Source organism: Strigops habroptila, chromosome 9 (genome assembly GCF_004027225.2).
Source record: "Strigops habroptila isolate Jane chromosome 9, bStrHab1.2.pri, whole genome shotgun sequence".
Taxonomy (NCBI): domain Eukaryota; kingdom Metazoa; phylum Chordata; class Aves; order Psittaciformes; family Psittacidae; genus Strigops; species Strigops habroptila.
The window spans coordinates 13,711,561-13,730,972 of NC_044285.2; the positions used below are offsets into that span (position 1 = coordinate 13,711,561).

Below are 19,412 nucleotides of genomic sequence, written 5' to 3' on the forward strand. Positions count from 1 at the left end.
GTACCCTATTTTGTTTTAGCATTTTGATTGCTAACATCAAGAAGATATAACCATTCTGCATATTACAGAAATATAGCTATTAATTGTAAAGAATTTATTTTCTGCTACATTAATTCATATTTTGGAAAGAGTGAGAAAAAGCAGAAGTACAATATAAAATACAATTAACATTTTGTTCTCCTATCATCTAGATTGCTTTTGTCAACGTTGAAAAAAAACTCATCACTGATAAACCAGTGTGTCTTGCAAAAGATTTTTCTTTGTATTTTATTCTTCTTCCCTTTAACAGTGACCCACGTTGAAGTTCTAGTCTAAAAATACAAATACTTTCTGAAAGCTGATACATAATACATGGTTGAAAGTTCATCACTAGTATGTATCCACAAAATCCCATTGTTCACCATTTGTAAAACTAAGTGTTGAAGGCACATGTGCTCGTAGGTTTTGACCTGTGAAGTAGCAAAATTCTGTTGCTTAAAGATAATCCACAAGAGAATTATGGGCTATTAGCAAAAAGGAAATTATTTCAAAGTTTGGGCAGGTTTTTTGTCACTGAAAATAGGAAATAAAATCTCTTGCTCAGTTTGTGGATACATATAGAGCTAGGTAATCTGACATGAACAGCAAATTAAACACTAGCTTTGGTCCTAAGGTTGCTAAACCTAAACTTTATTGGATGTCTTTCACTACTTGAGAGGCTTCTGCAAGATTTCTGATAGGTTTCCTATAACTTACAAATCTTAAATAATAAATTTGAAATTTATTGGTTGCAGATTCCATTAAAGTTGAAGCACTATGTAGTAAGTATTGTAACATCACGATTTTATTCATTAGCACAGGCATATGATAGAGAAGAGAAAGACTGTGCACAAGTTTATGTTGCAGTCTCTCTGTGCCAGTTAGCGACATGATCTTATATCAAGGAGACAGATCAATGCTCTGAATCACAAGCCTGCGCTACCAGAGTTCCATTACAAAAACCATGGTTAGAATCTTTGGTTTTTTTGTTTACCAAATGACTAGTTAATGCCACTCTTGAGAAAAAAAATAAAAACAACCCCAAACTATGAACTACAAAAATCTAACAGTCAACATACTGATGACTATTATATAGGGTATACTTTCAGAATGCCACTTGAAAGCAGAAAATTCCTATTTGAAACATTTCTTACATTTAGAATTTATTCCATTACTTGACGGAAGTTAAATCTAATGGTGTTGTAAAAATCCCTGAAGTGAGAGGTGATGAAGCCTGGAAGGTGTACTTTGATGACGCTGCACAAGAAATTGTAGATGAATTTGCAATGCGCTATGGAATTGAATATATTTATCAAGCTATGACGTAAGTATTACCACATCTGGTTTTCTACTCTACTGTCAAGAATGTGTTTGATAGAGGTGATGAGTTCTAAGTCTTCATGCTTTTGTTCTCTCTTCTCTCCTGTCCCTGGTTTAAATTTCTTGTTTTCATTTTTGTCCATCTGATTTTCATTGAAGTGCTTCTCATTTACAATGGAATTAAGATATAAGCATTTTATAAACCGTTGCTGGTATTATCACTAATGCATTTCGTAATTCTTCTGATACTGATATGTGGCAAGGATCAGAAAGACTTCCATTGTTCCAGATGGGACTGGGATAGTAGAACAGGTTTTCACAAACTGTGTATCCTTTCGAGGAGTATAGAAATCACAGAACACCAGCAGTGGCTATAGTAAACTTCCATAGTACTTGTAAATAATTCATGCAAACCATTTTTAACAGTATTAGAACCTGTTACTACATTGTCCAGACTAAAGCAGCTGTCTGATCACTTTAGAACACAGAACCACTGAGTTTAGAGGTCTGGGAGTACAAGAGCTCCATCATGTATTCTTGCTCAGTGAAAAGGACTATATTCTGCTCCTACTGCAGCTGTAGGAAAGCAGATGGCTCCAAATAAGTCCTGGAAATACAGATTTTTTTTTTTTCCCTATAGAAAGTTGGTATTATGGAATTTTTGTTCAGAACATGTCCTACTTCCTCTATTTCTTTACAGTGCATCCCAAAAAAAGTGTAAGTAAAAAGGCACATAAACATGAAGTTTTCTTTTTATTGCAGGATATAATGACAGCATCTACTATTGCAGTGAACATGTCTTTCACTTTACTGAAAGTGAAACTTTATTGCTCAGTGTGAATTATTGTGCTGTACGTCTAATAGAAAGGTAGAGGATGCACTTGTAATACATACATTTTTTAATATTCTTTCTCCAAGGACCTTATACAACATTGCACAGAATAATTAATTAAGCTTGACAGTTCCTCTGTGGTGTTGTATATCTGTATTACATATGGAGGAACTCATGCACTGAGTTTTATGAATATTTGGGTTTTCATGTTTAGTTTCTCTTTAGCCATGTATGTCTTTACATCTTGATTAAGTTATGTTGCTTATTAACTAGCATCATATTATAGTTTTATAACTTGATTTAAATTGGTATGCTACTTTTACCAAAATGTTAATCTGTAAAATAATAGAGTTGATCCTGCTATATGTGTCAAAATGAATTCAAGGTTTTATATGAGATGAGTTCTCAAGGCTGTTAATGCCAAGGGAGGGCTAAGGGAGTGCTGTTATTACTGTTCGCTGAGGACTGATTTAGCATTTCTTTAGTGATTCTTCTTACCTATAGCCTCAGTAGTTGGCTATCTCAATACAACATGGCTGTTTTTTGATGAACAACCACAAGTAAAAAACTGGTGGCTTTGTCATCTATGATCCTCTTAGTAAACCCTGAAGTTTCGTTTCTTGCTCTCAAGTTAGTATTTATTTATATTTATTCCTTTAGAGCACAGAACTAATATTTCAAAAGGATAGCCTTGATTTTCCAAATATACTGAGTATACTCATCAACCACAATTGTGGCAGCCCAGCAAAGATAAACAAGATTTTCAGTTTATTGTTTCAGTACCTGACTGCTTAGCAGAATTTCAGTCCCAATAGGTGACCAACTAAAACTCTTTTAAAAACCAAAACCTCAAGCTTTTCTCCTCAACCAGCATCAGCAAAGAAATTTTGCATTTTCTGTGATTTAAAACATACGCTGTTTGAGTCAGTGTTAGATTCTAGATCAGGAGATTACGTGTGCACCCAGATACTGGTTGGAATCTGGATATCAACACAAAAGATATTGCATGGGTGGTTACTTACCTGTTTTAGTCATTGTCTCTAATGAGACCTTTTTCATTAAACTTACAATGTTTGATTGCATCTGTTGTTGGAGACAGACACATCCACTTTTTTTATGAGACTAAACATAGCTAGTTCTTCCCTAAAGGATGCTGACATAGAAGGGGTGTCTTAATCTCCAAACACTGGTTCCAACTACCCAGTTGCTAAGCAAGAAAATCTGCTCTGAAATTACCAGATGTGGAATTCATGTGAAAAACAAGCATTGATGCAAAACACAACAAAAAGCATGCCTGTGTTTCAGTAACTACAGCTCTCTGAAAAGTCTTCACTGTACAGATCCCATAATCCACTCTTCTTTCTTACAATTATATTCTTCCATTTCTCAAGGAGTCTGTATTGGGCAAAGAAATGAAAAACAATTATAGCCATTCTTATATAGGTCAGAAGAGATTTATTTTTTTAGTGATGGATAGATGGATAGCCAAATAGATGCTGTTTGCTGCATGAATGATATGGGTGTGCTCCCAGAAGTCAAAGCATGTATGTGTGAGAGAATAGGAAAGAAAATAGATAAGACAGAAAACAGATTAACAAAATAGGACAGCTCAGTGATCCAGCTGGCCTTTATTTTGATGACTGCAGTGATGGATGGTGATTTATGCTGTAAATTCTTTAAGGAATTGTATTGGAAGTTTATTTACCTACCTCTGTTAAGCCACCTCTCCACCACCAAGAAAAAAATAATTTTCTTCCTCTCATTTTTCAAAGTAATTCATTTCTCTTTACAAGGCAAAAAGCAGAGCACGTATTGAAGTAGTGTTTGACTAGACACTGAAATTATACGTAATGTCAGCATCCTGGATTTACTGTGTGATGGAGACAAATGCAATAAAACCTCTATTAAGATCTTTGCTTCTTACTGGCAAGAATCACCATAGGTAGAATCTAATGTTTCTAAATCAGTGACATAGTTCTCATTCCAGCAGGTTAATGGGCATTAACTATGCCATGTTGTTCCCCTCCTAGTCTTCAATTAACGTGGCTGCATTGCAAAAACCACGCAAATCACCCATTAAAGTAATTTTCATTGATAGCGTATGCTTACTGAGTGCAGCACATTAATTAGCCATCTTTCTTTGCCGATTCATGCTGGAAGAAAGATTAGAAGAATCACAGGCACTGCATGTTGGTCAGGAAATTGCATAGTAAGACAGTTGAAGCAAGCAGGCCTGGTTTTAGCCATGTGACTCTAGCTTAAACAATGCAATATTGCTCTAAAATATGTGAGACAGCAATGGTTGCTGTAACATCATGTGCCCATTAGAAATTGTTAATAACTCATGCTATTGGCCGTTGTTTTCAGAGACCCACAAAAACAGTGGGCAGTGACAGCAGCTAAGGGTATTTGGCTTAAGTTCAACAGGAGTGAGTTCAGTTGTACCTTGTGTTAATTTTTGCCTTGAAAGGGCACTAGGGCCCAGGTGGTTCAGGCCCAGCACACTGCTCTGCCTTATGCTCCTATGGTGAAACAGAAGAGTGGAGCCAGAGACTTCAGCTAAGAGGAGCATGCTGCCAAATCAGGACGTTCAGACATGCAGAGAGCTGCAGAGCAATTGCAGTTTCTTCATCCTTTTCTGTTTGACTGTATACTCATTTTCACTGCCATCTTCTCTGCCTAATCTCATTCACTCTTTCCTGTCTCTGTACATTTACCCTTTATCCCTTTATCTTCCTCCCAATCCTGCCTAACTATAAATCTTGAAATTAAGATTCTATGGTTTGCAATGATGTTATTCACTCTCATGTTAGATCTTCCATCCATATTGTATCTTATGTTTTCTTATGTTATAAGCTCTTTGTACATAACAAGCAGGCATCTCCTGCAGCTACATTGCAACTCTGGTTTTGGCTGGTTCAGTTTTAACGGACTGATTACCTAAACTTTACTGGCCTGAATCAAAGTGGAACAGTTTCAATTATGTCCTAAATCAAATCAAGGTGGACCCAGAAGTTGCTTGCTGCCTCACCTTTCATTAACAACATAGCCTAAAAAGCCACACTAAAATGCTGGTTTGAGGTTTTGTTGCAGTTGATTAAATCCTTCTTCATTACAGTATAGATCTCTTGTGGCCTTTTATGATAAGTTTGTGTTTGATTTTAAGTTTATATTTAATAATGAATGTTTCGCTTAATAGCAGTTAAGATAGTTAAATCATGGTTTTGTGTTTAGAGTAAGAAGCAAATGTGAATCTATGTGTTCAGTTTGAAAATATCAGTGTGCAACAAGTGACAATTATATCAAACATGTCTAGATTTTCTTCATATATATCTGCACAATTGTCCATGAGGGAGCTTGAAAGTTGTATCATTGGAGCTGAAAAGAATTTGTGGTGAGAGAAGGAGCAGAATCTTTGCCGTTTAAAATAACTGTCAGTTTGTTTGAATTGTAGGCACTTTTCCTGTCTGTCTTCTAAATATATGTGCCCTGGTGTTCCAGCAGTTATGAGTACACTGCTGGCCAATATAAATGCATTCTATGCTCATACTACAGCAGCAACTAACGTATCTGCTTCAGATCGGTTTGCTGCTACTAACTTTGGGGTAAGTAGACTTTCTGTTTTAATAGAATACTAGTCCTCATCCTTTTTTTTTTTTTCCCCCCTATTTCTAATATATGATACCGTATTAACCTCTAAATTAAACATTTTTATAAAAGTTGGTCATTAAAAAGAATAAGAGTGGCTGTTAGCTTTTAAAAATTTTTGCCCTGAGTCTTTGAAATCAATCATTATAAAAGGTAGAGAGAATGCTATTCAGTTCTTTATACATGATGTATATAGGGTAGAAAGTATGGGCACACATGCATAGTACTAAAATCTTCAACAAACAGGTTTTGTTTTTATTGCAGTGGGGCTTGCAAAAACCTAACTGCACTAGTAAGTATCGGTTGCAATTGCTTTCTTGGGCTGTGCCATCAGTGAACACTTAGTAACCTAGCGGATCTAGCCATAAATACTGTTCTTCTTACAAGAGCACTTATTTTTGCTGAAATAATGGTGAAGTGGCCAAGTCCTGGATTTAGGAATCAGAAATTTTAGGAGGAATACCAGCATCTCAGGATGTGGTAGTGCTTTTTTTGTTATTGCTAGCTTTGCTTCTGTGGCTAAGTATCTCACAGTGCAGACTTCCTAGTCCTTCAACATGATAAAAAGTAAAGGTATGTTCACTCTGTATTCTAATTTGTTCAGCTATCCACACTGGGGAGATGAGAGCAGGAAGGGAGAGCAATAATTCAGGGGTGGCTTTCATCTCTCTACTATTACACATGATATAGTTGGAATATAAACACAATTTGATGTTGAAAAATGCATTCCTTCCACTTTTTTTTTTTTTTTTTGTATAGCTGATATCAAAGCTATTTTTCATGTAGTGGTAGCTATGAAAGCATGATAATGTTTTCTAAAATACCATTTACTGACATGAAATTAAGTATTAAACATAATTAAAATGTATTCAATATAAATTATAGTTTGAAGTAGTGTTAGAGGTTCTAATGCTCTTCTCCAGTATTAAGAGTAACAGAAACAGTACAAATTTTGAGATTTTCAATACAACGCTGTGAAATGATACATTAAGACTAGTAAATCAAGAAAGACTTAATTCTGGTTTTGCTTTTGTCTTCCCATCAAAAGTCAGAAACACAATTATCTGAATATTCTCAGTAATTTAATCCATGCCTCGGAAATGGTGTAAATGTTTAGTTTTGTAAGAAAAATTTGCTCCAGATGGTAAAACAGATTTTGATTTGTAGCAAACAGCATATAGCATTCCTGCATAATGTTTTCATACAGGGCATCAAATAGTTCAAACTAAATATTAGTTTGCATTTTATTTTTGAGATGGAACTTATCTCTATAAAACTCACTTTGTGTAGTAATCATACCAAAGATTGATTTTTCTTATTATTGCTGAATCTGAATGTTCTTAGGATCTGATGGTACTGCTTGCAGCTGTAAATTAGTTCTCAGTACACCCAAAGTAGTACTAACAGAAGTATGTTTTCAAATTTAAGGCATAAGTCTGTTGGGGAAAAAAAAAAAAAATCAATCATTAAGTCATTATTTTCAGGTCCATTCAGTAATAGAGAAATAGTTACTATAATAACAGTTTATTTTTCTTTTAAATGTTACGTCTAGTGGAAGTACTCACGTGCAAGTGTACCCAGAGCTGGGTCTTTAGTTTGGAGCCTGTTCTTGAACTGGAACTTTATCTCCTAATGCTAAAGGTTTGCTTTGAAAGAGGAATATTAACATTGTTCCAATACTATAAAGTAAAATAGGTTTATATACAAAAAGCAGTGTCTGAATATTTATGATCTAATGATTTTACTACCACGACAGTAGAATATTACTCTGTTCTTATTCAAGTTTTCTTTTATAAGCTAATCGATGGTTTATTATGGAATAAGCCTGTATCTTTATTGAAAGAAGACTACTCTTTCAGTGTTCAAGCTCTACTAGACTTTTGGATTTCATCCAGATTTTTAAATTCAGAATGCTTTTACTGGATTTTCCAATTTTTTTTCTCATTTTTATAACAATCAGAACTACTTTTATCCTCAGGTTGGATGGAGATTTAGTACTCTCCCTGATGTTAATGCCAGTTTACCTTTGACACAAATTCCAATCCAATTCTTAGTTCAACAGATGGATGGAAAGACAATAGTAAGCATTACTAATAGAGATTTGGAGCTCTGTTTTTCAAAACAATTGACTTATAGGAAAAATATTAGATTATTTCTCTCTTGGGTCAAAAGGCATTTGTTAGTGGATAGCTGCACATCATTCATCAGAAAGAACATCTCAAATTCAAGTCCTCAGGCTACAGCTGGGAAGGATTTGGCTGACTGAATATTTCAGTGAAGATTTATAACATGATAAAAAAGTTCCTTTTTGATCCCTTGAGAACTGTGCCAGATTAGTGGCTTTTGGTGTAGATTAGTGCTCCACTGATGAGAGTGCACAAAGAACCCTACTTCATACTAGTGCCAATCATATCTCAGGAATGGTTCAGATACAGTCATGCATTCTGAGAGCTACCAGATCTTGATACTTCTACAAGTCTGCTGTTTTCACATAGGCTGGCAAGGATTTCTGCATAGTTTTGTGCAGTGGGCTATGGAAAATGTTCTAACATGAAGATTGCTAATTAGAAACTCATAAGTATTACTTGAGAATGTCACAACTCAGCTGGGTATTTCACAGCAAAATACTTTCACTTCACCTTCATTTATCAAGTTAGCGTGTTAATCTCCACATATGAAAGGGAAGACTGTAAGTGCATGGTATTGCTTAGCTTATTCCCACAAAAGCCACTGTTTCTGAAATATAATTTTCAATCATACTTTTACACCAAATTCTGCTGTAAATACTTATTGCTTATTACACATTAAAGGGAGGGGGAAGTGCTTTCTTCAAGAGGTAAGCAATTACAAGGCAAATATAAAGATTTTACAAGCTTATCTGTTTAATAAGCATTGCTAACATAACTTAAAACTTTGAACTGTATACTGAATTGATGCTGTTATTTTGGTTTTGGTCAGAGACATCAGGCAGTGCGTTTCCATTTTAGATATTTTGAGTTATTTAACAATACATAGGTCATTTTAAAAGGAAAAAGCGGCATGGGAAAGTCTGTGTCACCTCACTAATATATTGCACAGCTGCACACTGCTGAATGCAAACCAGGTAGATCACAATATAGGATAGAAAGAGAAAATAGAGTGGTAAAAGATACATTATCTGGCCTTTAAACACAGTTATCTCAGACCAGCACTTGTATAGGAAACAGCGGAAAACAATCTATTTTTCAAACAGGGCAGCTTTCTAAAACCCCACCACTTACAGGAACCTGCAAAATCTTATGCAACATATTCTTGTTTTCTTTTTACAGAGGGAAAAGTTCATAAAACTGCTGGATCAATTGCACAATTCTCTGAGGATTGATTTATCTAAATACAGGGTATGTGCAATGTATTCTATATAGAGGACAACCCAAATGTTGGGGGGGTTTTTTATGTGTGTGTCAAATACCCTATGGGGGCTTCAACTGCTTAAAGACGCTTCAGAGATTAATCCCTTTTGTGGCATAGAAGCTTCAAATACTGGGTGCTGACATGAGATCCAGAATTCAAGCAGTTTAACAACAGTATTTTTGCAATTTAAAAAAAAAGTTATTCTTTCATTTTCAAAAGCTAAGAATGGGCCAAAGGGTGAGCAGACATACAAGAAAGAATAGGATTCAACAATTTCAGTTGAACTAATCCGTAACTTGATTAAGCTAGTTCTTCTGGGAACTACCTTCAATGTCTCATGTAGTGCAAATTGCAGTTACCACTGTATTTATTCTGAGAGACTGATAGCTTTGCTGCAACTTCCATGCTAAGATCCTAGGAACGTTGAAAGAGACTTGACTCTTCATTTTTCTACATGATAGGAAGTGCAGTTTCATTTCTGCCTTATGGAAGTTCTTTCCACTAAGGTATGCTCCAAACCCAGCCTTTCAGGAAAGAGGCATGCGCTGAATACCTGCCAGTTACCATACCTTTCTGAACTCCCTCCCTTTTCCATTCCAATGTATCATGAACTTCTGGATGATACATACACAATTAGGGGTCCATCAGCTATGGCTCTCCTTTCAGCTTCTAGGAATGGCAGCCTCCAAACCAAGGATTTCTCTGTTCTTCATCTGGTCTGCTTTCTAAAGCTGAAGGAGAAAGGGAATATTTAAAAGAAGCCAAGGCATTAGAGGTAGTAGAAGTTGAACATACTCAGTTTTTAAAACTGTATCTTTCATGCAGCAGATATGTTTGTCCTAGAATCTTTTAATTTTGCAGAATGTTATCCAGAAAATATTGGAGCATAAGGATATCTGTCTGATGTTTCATCAGTATGAAGCCATTTAAATAATACTACTTCCCATCAATCTTCCTCTTAACCTAGAGATCATAGCAAAAATTCCATATACAATTTCTTCATTAAGCTTACTATTGCATTTATGCCTACAACTGATTTCTGTACCATGGACAACCCATAAATTATTTTCATTAGCAACATTTTCCAGTCTTTTTGCAGTATTTTTTATTCCATTAGTATTTTGGAAATATCACATTATTTTAAATCACTCATATTACAAATAGAGGAGAATTATCAGAAGCATTCCTATTCATGTCAAAGGGATACGCATTACTAACTTTCCCACAGGTAGAATTCAGGTAACACATGAACATTTCTAATCCTTCCAAACAGCATCATTGTTTTCTTAGAGGTTTTTCTTTCAAAGCTTGTTTAAGGATCTTAACCTCTAACTCCAGTTTCACCATGATTCCTCTCTTCCTGATTCACCAGGATAATTTTCCTGCCAGCAATTCTGAAAGACTCCAAGATCTGAAATCAACTGTGGACCTGCTTACAAGCATTACTTTTTTTCGAATGAAGGTATGGTCCTTTTATTTTCCAGGAAAATCATAATGTCCTTCAGTTTTAAAGTAGATCTCTCAACTTACTGAAAATCATTGAAGTCATCTTGTTCATATTTCATATTTAACAATGAGGTAAAAGCCACTGTCTGAAAAATAAACAATTGTCTTTTCCTTTTTCAACAACTATTTTTACATCTGAAGGAAACAAAAATTTACCTATTTAATTAGTTTAAAGTCAAGTCACATAATGCAAACTCAGTTGAACTCCTTAGGAACGTGTATCATATAAAATGTTTTCCTAGTAGTATCATAATATCACATGTCAAACAGTAAAACACGTTTGATAAATCTACTTAGCTAGTCATTTCAGATGTCGATATCTAGGTGGTTAAGTTCTGAAATATTTTTTGAATGGAATGGTATACATTAATATTACTGGATTAAAATACAGAAACACAAAGCAGCATTTGTTGCAATAGCATCTGATTTCACTGTGTTAGGCACTACAGAAAGAGAATTAAAATAATGCATTTAGTTGAAGCTCAAATTAATGTATCCTCAAGTGGAGTAAACAGCTGAACCCTTTGCTTTAAAAATTAAGAGCTAAATGGCTGATATTCACAGAAAAGCACATAATTATATGGTTTAATTTTTTCCTAAATAATGGAAAAATCTTTTACGTTAAGATGTAAACCCTTGGGCACTTATGCTTCTGTCATCCTGTGAACAATTTCATTCAAATAAAACTTAGTGATACATTAGTTACTTGCTTAATAAGTGTTTTAAAACATCTTTAAACTTAGATCCCCTTAAGTCAATCAATTGTAAATATTTTTATCATTATATTTCCACACTTTTCATTCCTGCATTAGAGAACTACATTCATTGCAACATTTGGATTTTTTTGTGTTCAATCTAATTCTGACATTCTATCATTTCTGAAATATTTTATTAGGTACTTGAATTGCAGAGTCCACCTCGAGCCAGTACTGTGGTGAAGGACTGTGTAAGAGCCTGCCTGGACTCAACTTATAAATACATTTTTGATAATTGCTATGATCTCTACTCCCAGTTAGTGGATCAAGTAAGGCATATATTAACTTGCTTCATGCTATTGTTTGTTCGTTATTGTTAATTTACCGTACGGAAATACAAAGCATTTCAGTGTCCTTCATATCAAAGCACTCAGGTTATTTTCATTTTATTTGTGTGAGAAGGGTCAATGTTTAATAAAACATTGATGTTTTATTAAACAGAGATGGCTAGGAACTCTAAAATGTTTAACAAGATGAGTTTCAAAACGAACATGTTAACTCATAACTTAGTCATCACATTGGACATGACTATAAAATTGTCCAGTGGCTTTAGAGAAGATACTATTAGATTGATTACTGTTCATTTAGGATCCGTAATTGGAAAATATTTTTTTTAAATCTAATATTTCATTTCAGTAGCTTTAGAAAAGAAGAATTATAATTTGCTAAAAATGATACAGTGTCTTTCCAGCCTTATATTTTAACACCTATGATGCGTACTTGGATCCAAGCAAATAAATGCTTCAAGAAAGCAGAGGATAATTCTGTAACTTTTCTTAATATTAGTCCATCAGGCTAAACTGTCAGTGCAAAATAATTATAGCATTTGTTGTATTCCAAATGCCATGTAAAAGCCTTGACATGGGGTTTTTTATTTATTTATTTTTCTACAATATGGCCAGAGTTTATTCTATAAGTAATTTTAAGAATTTTATCTGCAAAATTATACAACTGTCGAAAACGAGCATCACTGCTTTATCACATTACCTCTTGTTCTTTACTTTTGCCTTCCGGCTGGTACACTGGAAAAATGGTATTTCAATGACTATTCCAGCCTTGAAAAGTATTTGCACATTTGCTGTGTAGTATCTAATAGATAAGAACAGTCATACTACATGATATACAAGACATGAAATTTTATCTGAAAGCATGTTTCACTTGAATCCAAAATATGAATTCCTGTATTTCAGGAGAGGTACTACATGCTATATATTCAACATTTCTGAAATGAGATTTTTATTTTCTAATGTTGGATTCCTGTTAAATGAAAAAACTTATCTCCGTCTCCCAAGCTTTGAACATAAGTATTTCTCACCAGCACTCACAGACACTCCACACTCTCGAGTGCTTATATAAGTGTTTATTCTTCAACAGATTATATTGTAACCTGAGTAGCAGTATAACAATAAGGAAGAAAGAGCAGCTCCAGACATCACATCTGTTTGTCTCATAAGCTGTTCTGTTTTCTTGCTAACATTTACCATTTACTCTGCAGCAATTTGATCTTGACTTTAAATATAATATGAGCTGTTGCTAGGCTGGGTGTTGCGTAAGTGTGCAGAGTTTCTCAGCAGATGATAGCCATTTTAGTAAACAGTTAAAAGTGAAGTAATCTTACTTCTGCACAGCATTGTGATATCTGCAAAAGCTTATCTGTATATAAAATTTACTTTTTTCTTTGAATTCATAAAGCGGTTTTTAGTCTATTTTAGTAGATGGTTTAAAATTGCAGGGATGTTATAGCCTTTCTGTTTGGTAGAGAATGTGAAACAAGTTTAAAGTGATGCATCTCCAATTTTTTGTTTTGGTTTGGTTTTGAACAGGATGGGCAATGTCATTGTTTTGTTTTTCTCTTATACAACTCAATGATAGATCAATATGTCCTGAAATAAAAAAAAAATTTAAAAAAAATTCACAAATATTGACTCCATTGGAAAACTGAAGTAACTACGTTTCACTGTATTTATATGCTGTTTTTATTGTCTTCCAGCAAGATTTCCATCAGGTGAGTTTGTATGTAGAAGCTGTAAGCGGACAAGTGTCTATAGTTACAATCAGTAGCAAGTACAAGAAATTTTAGTGAAAATGTGCAAAAAGCTACATTTAAATTAAGATAAAGAGACCACACTCAAATTAACTCATCACTAACAGTAATCAAACAACAATCACACATGAACTTAATAACAGATAGTAAAACTTTCTGTTTCACAGCAGGTGGGAGGCAGTTCTGAGAAACAATCTAACTAATCTAGCTTTAATAGAGAGATGAGTAAAATATTACTACCTAAATTTTGCATCAACTCTAAATATGTACAAGTAAACTGCCTTTTCCATTATCTTCATACAGTTTGCTACCAATATATCTCCATGTACAATTAATTTTAGGAACAGCTGAGTATACAGCTGTTGGAACCTGTGGCTCTGGAGGTTTCCAGTGAATCCAAGGGAACTGCAGACTGGCTTGTGATAACACTGTTATAATAATGAAGCAGTAACCAATATCGTAATTAACATTTCATTAACTTTCTACCCAAACCCCATAGTCAGATTCCACCAGATTCCACCCTTAAACCTTTCTCATTAACTATTCTCTTATCTCTGCTTACCTCCCCATCAGATGAGGCCTCCTCCTCCTCTCAGAGAGAGGAAAGGAGTTCATCCTAGTATGGTGGTGCAGCACAGGAGGTTCATGTTTTAGCTGCACAGCTGAGATTTGAGCTATGAGTAGTGAGAACTGAAATCGATGAACCCCAAAGCAACAAGAAGTGGTTCATATGTAGGTCACCACCTGCTCTCACTCAGGGGAAAGACTGACAGCTGTTGTCCTGCCGAGCCCCCCTGCAGGCTCAGGGTTTTGCCATGGTTCATTTCTTTCCTGAATCATATTGTGGATGATGTTATGAAAAGGTAGAATCTGGACAGTCTACTTAAACAGTAGTATTTCCATCTGGCCCATAGTGGTAGGTTCCTGCATGTTATATACGCTATCTTTGTGTGTAACTCATGTTAACCACCTTCTGCAACCAAAATTCTAAGAGATGCCTGCCACAGTATTTCTAGAAAATATATTTAATGTCTGAATGTGTGTAATGGTCTGATTTTGGGGCGAAAATAGAACAAAGAATGATGAAATTGAGGGTGCTCAAGCTGGCATTTGGGGAAATTTATCACTATAAGAAAAGTAGCAAGTAAAACACAAAATATGCTCAGCAATCCTCACTTCCTCATTTTATTACTCTCTATCTCCGTGTCAGAGAGCAATCACTGTTATAAAGCAAATATCTTTCAACAAAATATCACCCCTGGGGAACAGCTCTATTTCCTGGAGTGAAGCATGGTAAATGCTAACAGTATGCAAACGTGTCATACTACAGTTTCACACCAGAATGCAAAGAACAGCTAGTGTCAAAAAACAAATGAGCACTACAGATAGTAAAACATGACACCTTGACAGTCTTACTGACTCGTATGTTACTGTCCTCATTATTTGAGACAAAGCACTCTCATGGGGAACTACGTAATTCCTTATATAGCAGATGTAGTATTTTCTCTTTTTAATTATCACTGATCTGAGTGAAGAGCTAGCTGCCTTGTGTTGAAAAAAAGAATGCCTTGAAAAACTAGTTTAGGAAGCACTTTGGAAGCTTTCTGACTCAGTTTACAAATATGTCACTGTTTCTGTTTTCTTAAGAAAACAAAAATATAAAAATCTGAAATCTTGGCTGATGCCCACAATGGCCGAAGTCCCTTCAGTAATTCTTTTTGCAGTCTTCTCCACTGAGTGAAACCAATAAAATGCACATCAAACTCTTCCTGTTCTCTGAAGAGCTCTTGATCAGTACAAATCATTTCATGACTGGTAGCACCAATATGATGAAAAAAAAAAAAAACAGAACCATTGGGATATGCTCTGTTTGACAGACAGCTCAGCAGAATAGTATTGAAATTCTACCTTATTTTGAAGACCTTTCCTTTTGTCAGTTCTGTGTGTTGTCACAGAAGACTTGGTGCTAGTAACTAATTAAGTAGTTCTGGAGCCAGGTGTTGCACAGCTGTAGCAGCACAGTGCTCTTGCCTTGTAATGTATCCCTGTTTAAAGATACAGAGCATTAAGTGAGGTTGATATAATATACTATTAACAGTCTAGCTTTTGGGAATCAGAGTTTCTGTGTTAAAAAGATGCTGTAGACTAGCATGTGGATGAACCTATGCTATGAGAGCTTACTTACCTGTAAGAACCTGGTCAATATTCCATTTGGGATTTGGGAACCCAAGCCACTTAGTTGCTTTTGAAGGTGTACCTCTTTTTCATTAGTAGAAATGTAAAAAATTTGGTAGATTATTAATTTCTTATAGAAATATTATAAGAATTGAATCATGAAGTGTGTGATCTGTGATCCCCAAACACATTCAACAGTATGAAGTGGGAAATTAAGTTGTGCAGTGGTGAAAGCTGTTTAGCCTAGGAGTCCTATTTTTCAGCAAAAGAGCAAAGAAACTAAACATTTGTGCCTCTAAAATTGTGTTTCTTTTCATTCAGAAAATGTTAGATAATAATTGTATGATGCTGTTCTCCCACTCAGTTTTTCTACACTGTTAACGCAGTTTACTGTGCCTCTCAGTTATGCTAATAGAAACATTTTCAAGTCAAACAAAATATATCACGCAATTTTTTTTTATATGAAATAACTCTGTTTCAAGGTAATTTTTATTCCAAGATGGAACTTTCTTCTGTTGGTTTTGCAAGTTTGCAACTAATCAATGTGATCAAACTTCCAATGTTGTTTTACCTCATTATAATGCTGCTGCGAAGGTGTCTGTTGCCAGAAATCATATAAAACAAATAGCAATGCCAGCAATGATAACAATTAATGTAAAAGCAACTTGAATGATCCCAAGCATTTCTAACCTGTTCGTTAGATGTGAGAATGTGAGACTAGTTGAAAAATACCTTCTCTGGTTTTTGTTTTAGTTTGTTTTTTGGTTTTTTGTTGGGGTGTTTTTTGTTTGTTTATTTGTTTGGTTTGGGTTTGGTTTGTTGTGGGTTTTTTTTTTTTGTTTGGGTTTGTTTTTTTTTTTTTTTGGTGTTTTTTTGTTGTTGTTTTGTTTTTTCTTTTTTCCAGAAAGATCATCTTGATTTCTAAAAGATTTCTGTGCCAGAGAATTTTTGTAGAAAGCACCTCCTTGTGCGGCTATTACTTTGTACATTAATTACTTCTTGCTGTCTATATTAAAGAACAGATTTTCACATTCTGTGATTCACATTCACAATTGTGAAAAGCTGTCTCAGCTACATGCCATTGCATGTTTTTTCTGTGAAATACAGTTCTTGGATAAGATGTTGAACTAAACGTGAACTGGCTTTATCTTCTACAACTGCCATTCAGTTGGTTTGGTTTTATTCACTAGCTTCTGAGAGAAATGGTATATTAGAAATAAATCTTTGCTACAGAAAGAAGTTTTTTTTTAATAAAAGTATAATGTACACCAGGGTGACATTAATGCTCAAATATTAATTTCTGTTTTGAAAAACACTCTTGTTTGCATGTGTGGTTGTTAATTGCTGGTGATACTAGTCACACCATCCATTGTAACTGCTTCTGAGCCTCACATTTAAGTTCCTTTAGACACTGAAGCTGTAGCATCTGTAGATCAGCTCAGTATGTAGCAGTGTGATTAATGATACTTTTCTAAAATTATTCCACAGTGACCACAAAAGTAGTTTCAGTTAAGCGTTGCTGAAATTCCCTTTCTGCCATTCTAAATGCTGTTAATAGATAAAAGTTAATTGAGGTTAAGATAACATTTAATTAAATCACTATGACACTGACTAGCGTCATCTATTCAAAGAGATATGGGGTTCATTGAAGTGGTCATATTTGGACTACAAATGTGTGTTTGTACATACAGGTGATATATATTTAAACTTGCAGCATAATAGGCATTTTTATTTTCTGACTTCCTAGCTGGGTAACCCCTTTCTATCTGACAGCTGTGCTGAAGAGCATGTGCAGACAGACATACCTCTGCTTGGTGGAAATGATATGTGTATCTGAGTGTCCATACAGAGATAAAAACATTTTGTATTTGGTTCTGCAATGACGTTATTTATTGGATATTGATAAGGAATCTGATCCTTTTTCCAAGAGAAGTACTGAAAAATACTAAGAATTCATAAAACTGTGGAGACAAAATTTAGCTATAAATGTATATTTTAGTGAGATTAAAAAGTATAAAATTCTCAATAGAAGTTGGTAAGTGTTGAATATTAATACATATTTATAACTGCTGAAAGGTGCAAAAAGCAGACTTTTAGTCAACGGTTATAAAATGCACTGCTATACTTACCAATAATTTATGACTGGAGAATCTTGTTGATAAACCTTGTCCTTCCTTGTGATTATTACAAAAACGTAATGGGGCATCTCAGGTTCTCTGATGTGGATGTGAAACTGATTGCAGTCCTCTTAATGTACAAGTATACAAGAATCCCATTTCCCTGGATAAAAAAGGAATCAAATAACAGATTGGTTTTGCTCAGAGGTTTAAAATCCTTGGCAAAGCAATACCTTCACAAGCCTCTCCTTTGGACATTCGTATGTACCTTTTCCTAGTATTTTTATGTGTCCAGGGATTTCATATTTTCCCACTCCTACTTTGTGGTGTTTTCCTCTGCCTCTCTTAAATGTACAGCTTGTGGTTCTGCCAGTAAATCTGTGAGTCCTGGAAAATCTCTGTGCAGAATAATTTGGACAATAGCCTTTGTCATTTTGGCTATTAAAAGATAAACGGAAATTCAACTGCTTCTTCATTTAAAGCAAACAGCACAGCAGCTGTTAGGCCAAGTCACTTCAGCATATAATCCAAAAGAAAACAAGAAATGTTCCTTATCGTTGATTTGTTCTGTATTTATTGTGTAGGGTATAAAAGTTTGGCCTCAGCAGACCATTCTACCTGCACTCAGTGTCAGCACTCAAATCTAAGAATGTATTTAATTAAAGTGTGGAAATGCACTAAAAATCAAGATTCTATTCATCTTCATTGCTGATGTGGCTGGCTGTGCACTGTGTATGTTTTTTGATATATATCCACAGGCTGACACAGTATGTCACACAGTCTACTCTAAATTGGATAGTCAGTCTTTGTGCAAAATTTCTGAAGATTCTTAATATGCCACTTTTTCCAACCAAGTAATAATTTGTAGGTGGAAATTCTGTAATATTTTCTCTAATTTCACTAGTATAAAATATATTCAATCTTGTTTTAACAGGGTAAGAAACAAGAAGTTCCTAAAGAAGAACAAGGACCAACAACAAAGAATTTGGATTTCTGGGCACAGCTTATTACTTTGATGGTCACCGTCATAGATGAAGATAAAACAGCATATACACCTGTCCTGAACCAGTAAGTAATTACTTTCTTCACAAAAATTAGGAATAATGGGTTTATTAAAATAAGGACAAGAAATGCACCTGAATCAGTAGTTGTATTTTAAATATAATCTAGCTAGAGATTCTTAAACATACAGAATGTAACATTGACATTATTTCATAAAGACTTAGTGCTCTGTTCATGGAAAGAGAACCTTTTGTTTTAGGAACACTAAAGATGTGGTATATGAACCATCCCAAAAAGCTAAGCAGCAAAATATTATGCAAGAGAACTAAATGGATAGACAGAAGGGAAAGTTCAGTGAAATAGTGTGATGGTATTAATGTTATGATATTATCTTGGCACACAAGATGTTAAAATCATGCTGAGACTTACTTAGGCATTATTATAGAGTTTTAGGGATTAGTATTTGTAAAAGAATAATGAACTTCACAAAAGACCCTCTCCACATTTTTGATTGGCTCGAGAGAAAGCCTAGCCATGTTGATTTGAAAATTTATAAAGTGGAGATCAATATCCTGGATTTAGGTGGAAGTTGACTTCTCAGAATT

The 19,412-nt window shown here is 34.7% G+C and overlaps 1 protein-coding gene across 4 annotated transcripts in view; it reads left to right on the forward strand.

Annotated features, from left to right (window-relative positions):
• Nucleotides 1-19,412, forward strand: part of UNC13C (unc-13 homolog C) — a 196,599-nt gene that overhangs the window by 113,606 nt on the left and 63,581 nt on the right. For all 4 annotated transcript variants that reach the window (XM_030497645.1, XM_030497643.1, XM_030497644.1 and 1 more), the window contains 6 exons: nt 1,179-1,342; nt 5,625-5,775; nt 9,127-9,195; nt 10,581-10,670; nt 11,610-11,738; nt 18,740-18,873. In XM_030497645.1, the coding sequence (XP_030353505.1) occupies nt 1,179-1,342; nt 5,625-5,775; nt 9,127-9,195; nt 10,581-10,670; nt 11,610-11,738; nt 18,740-18,873 (737 nt within the window). The remainder of the gene's footprint in view (nt 1-1,178; nt 1,343-5,624; nt 5,776-9,126; nt 9,196-10,580; nt 10,671-11,609; nt 11,739-18,739; nt 18,874-19,412) is intronic.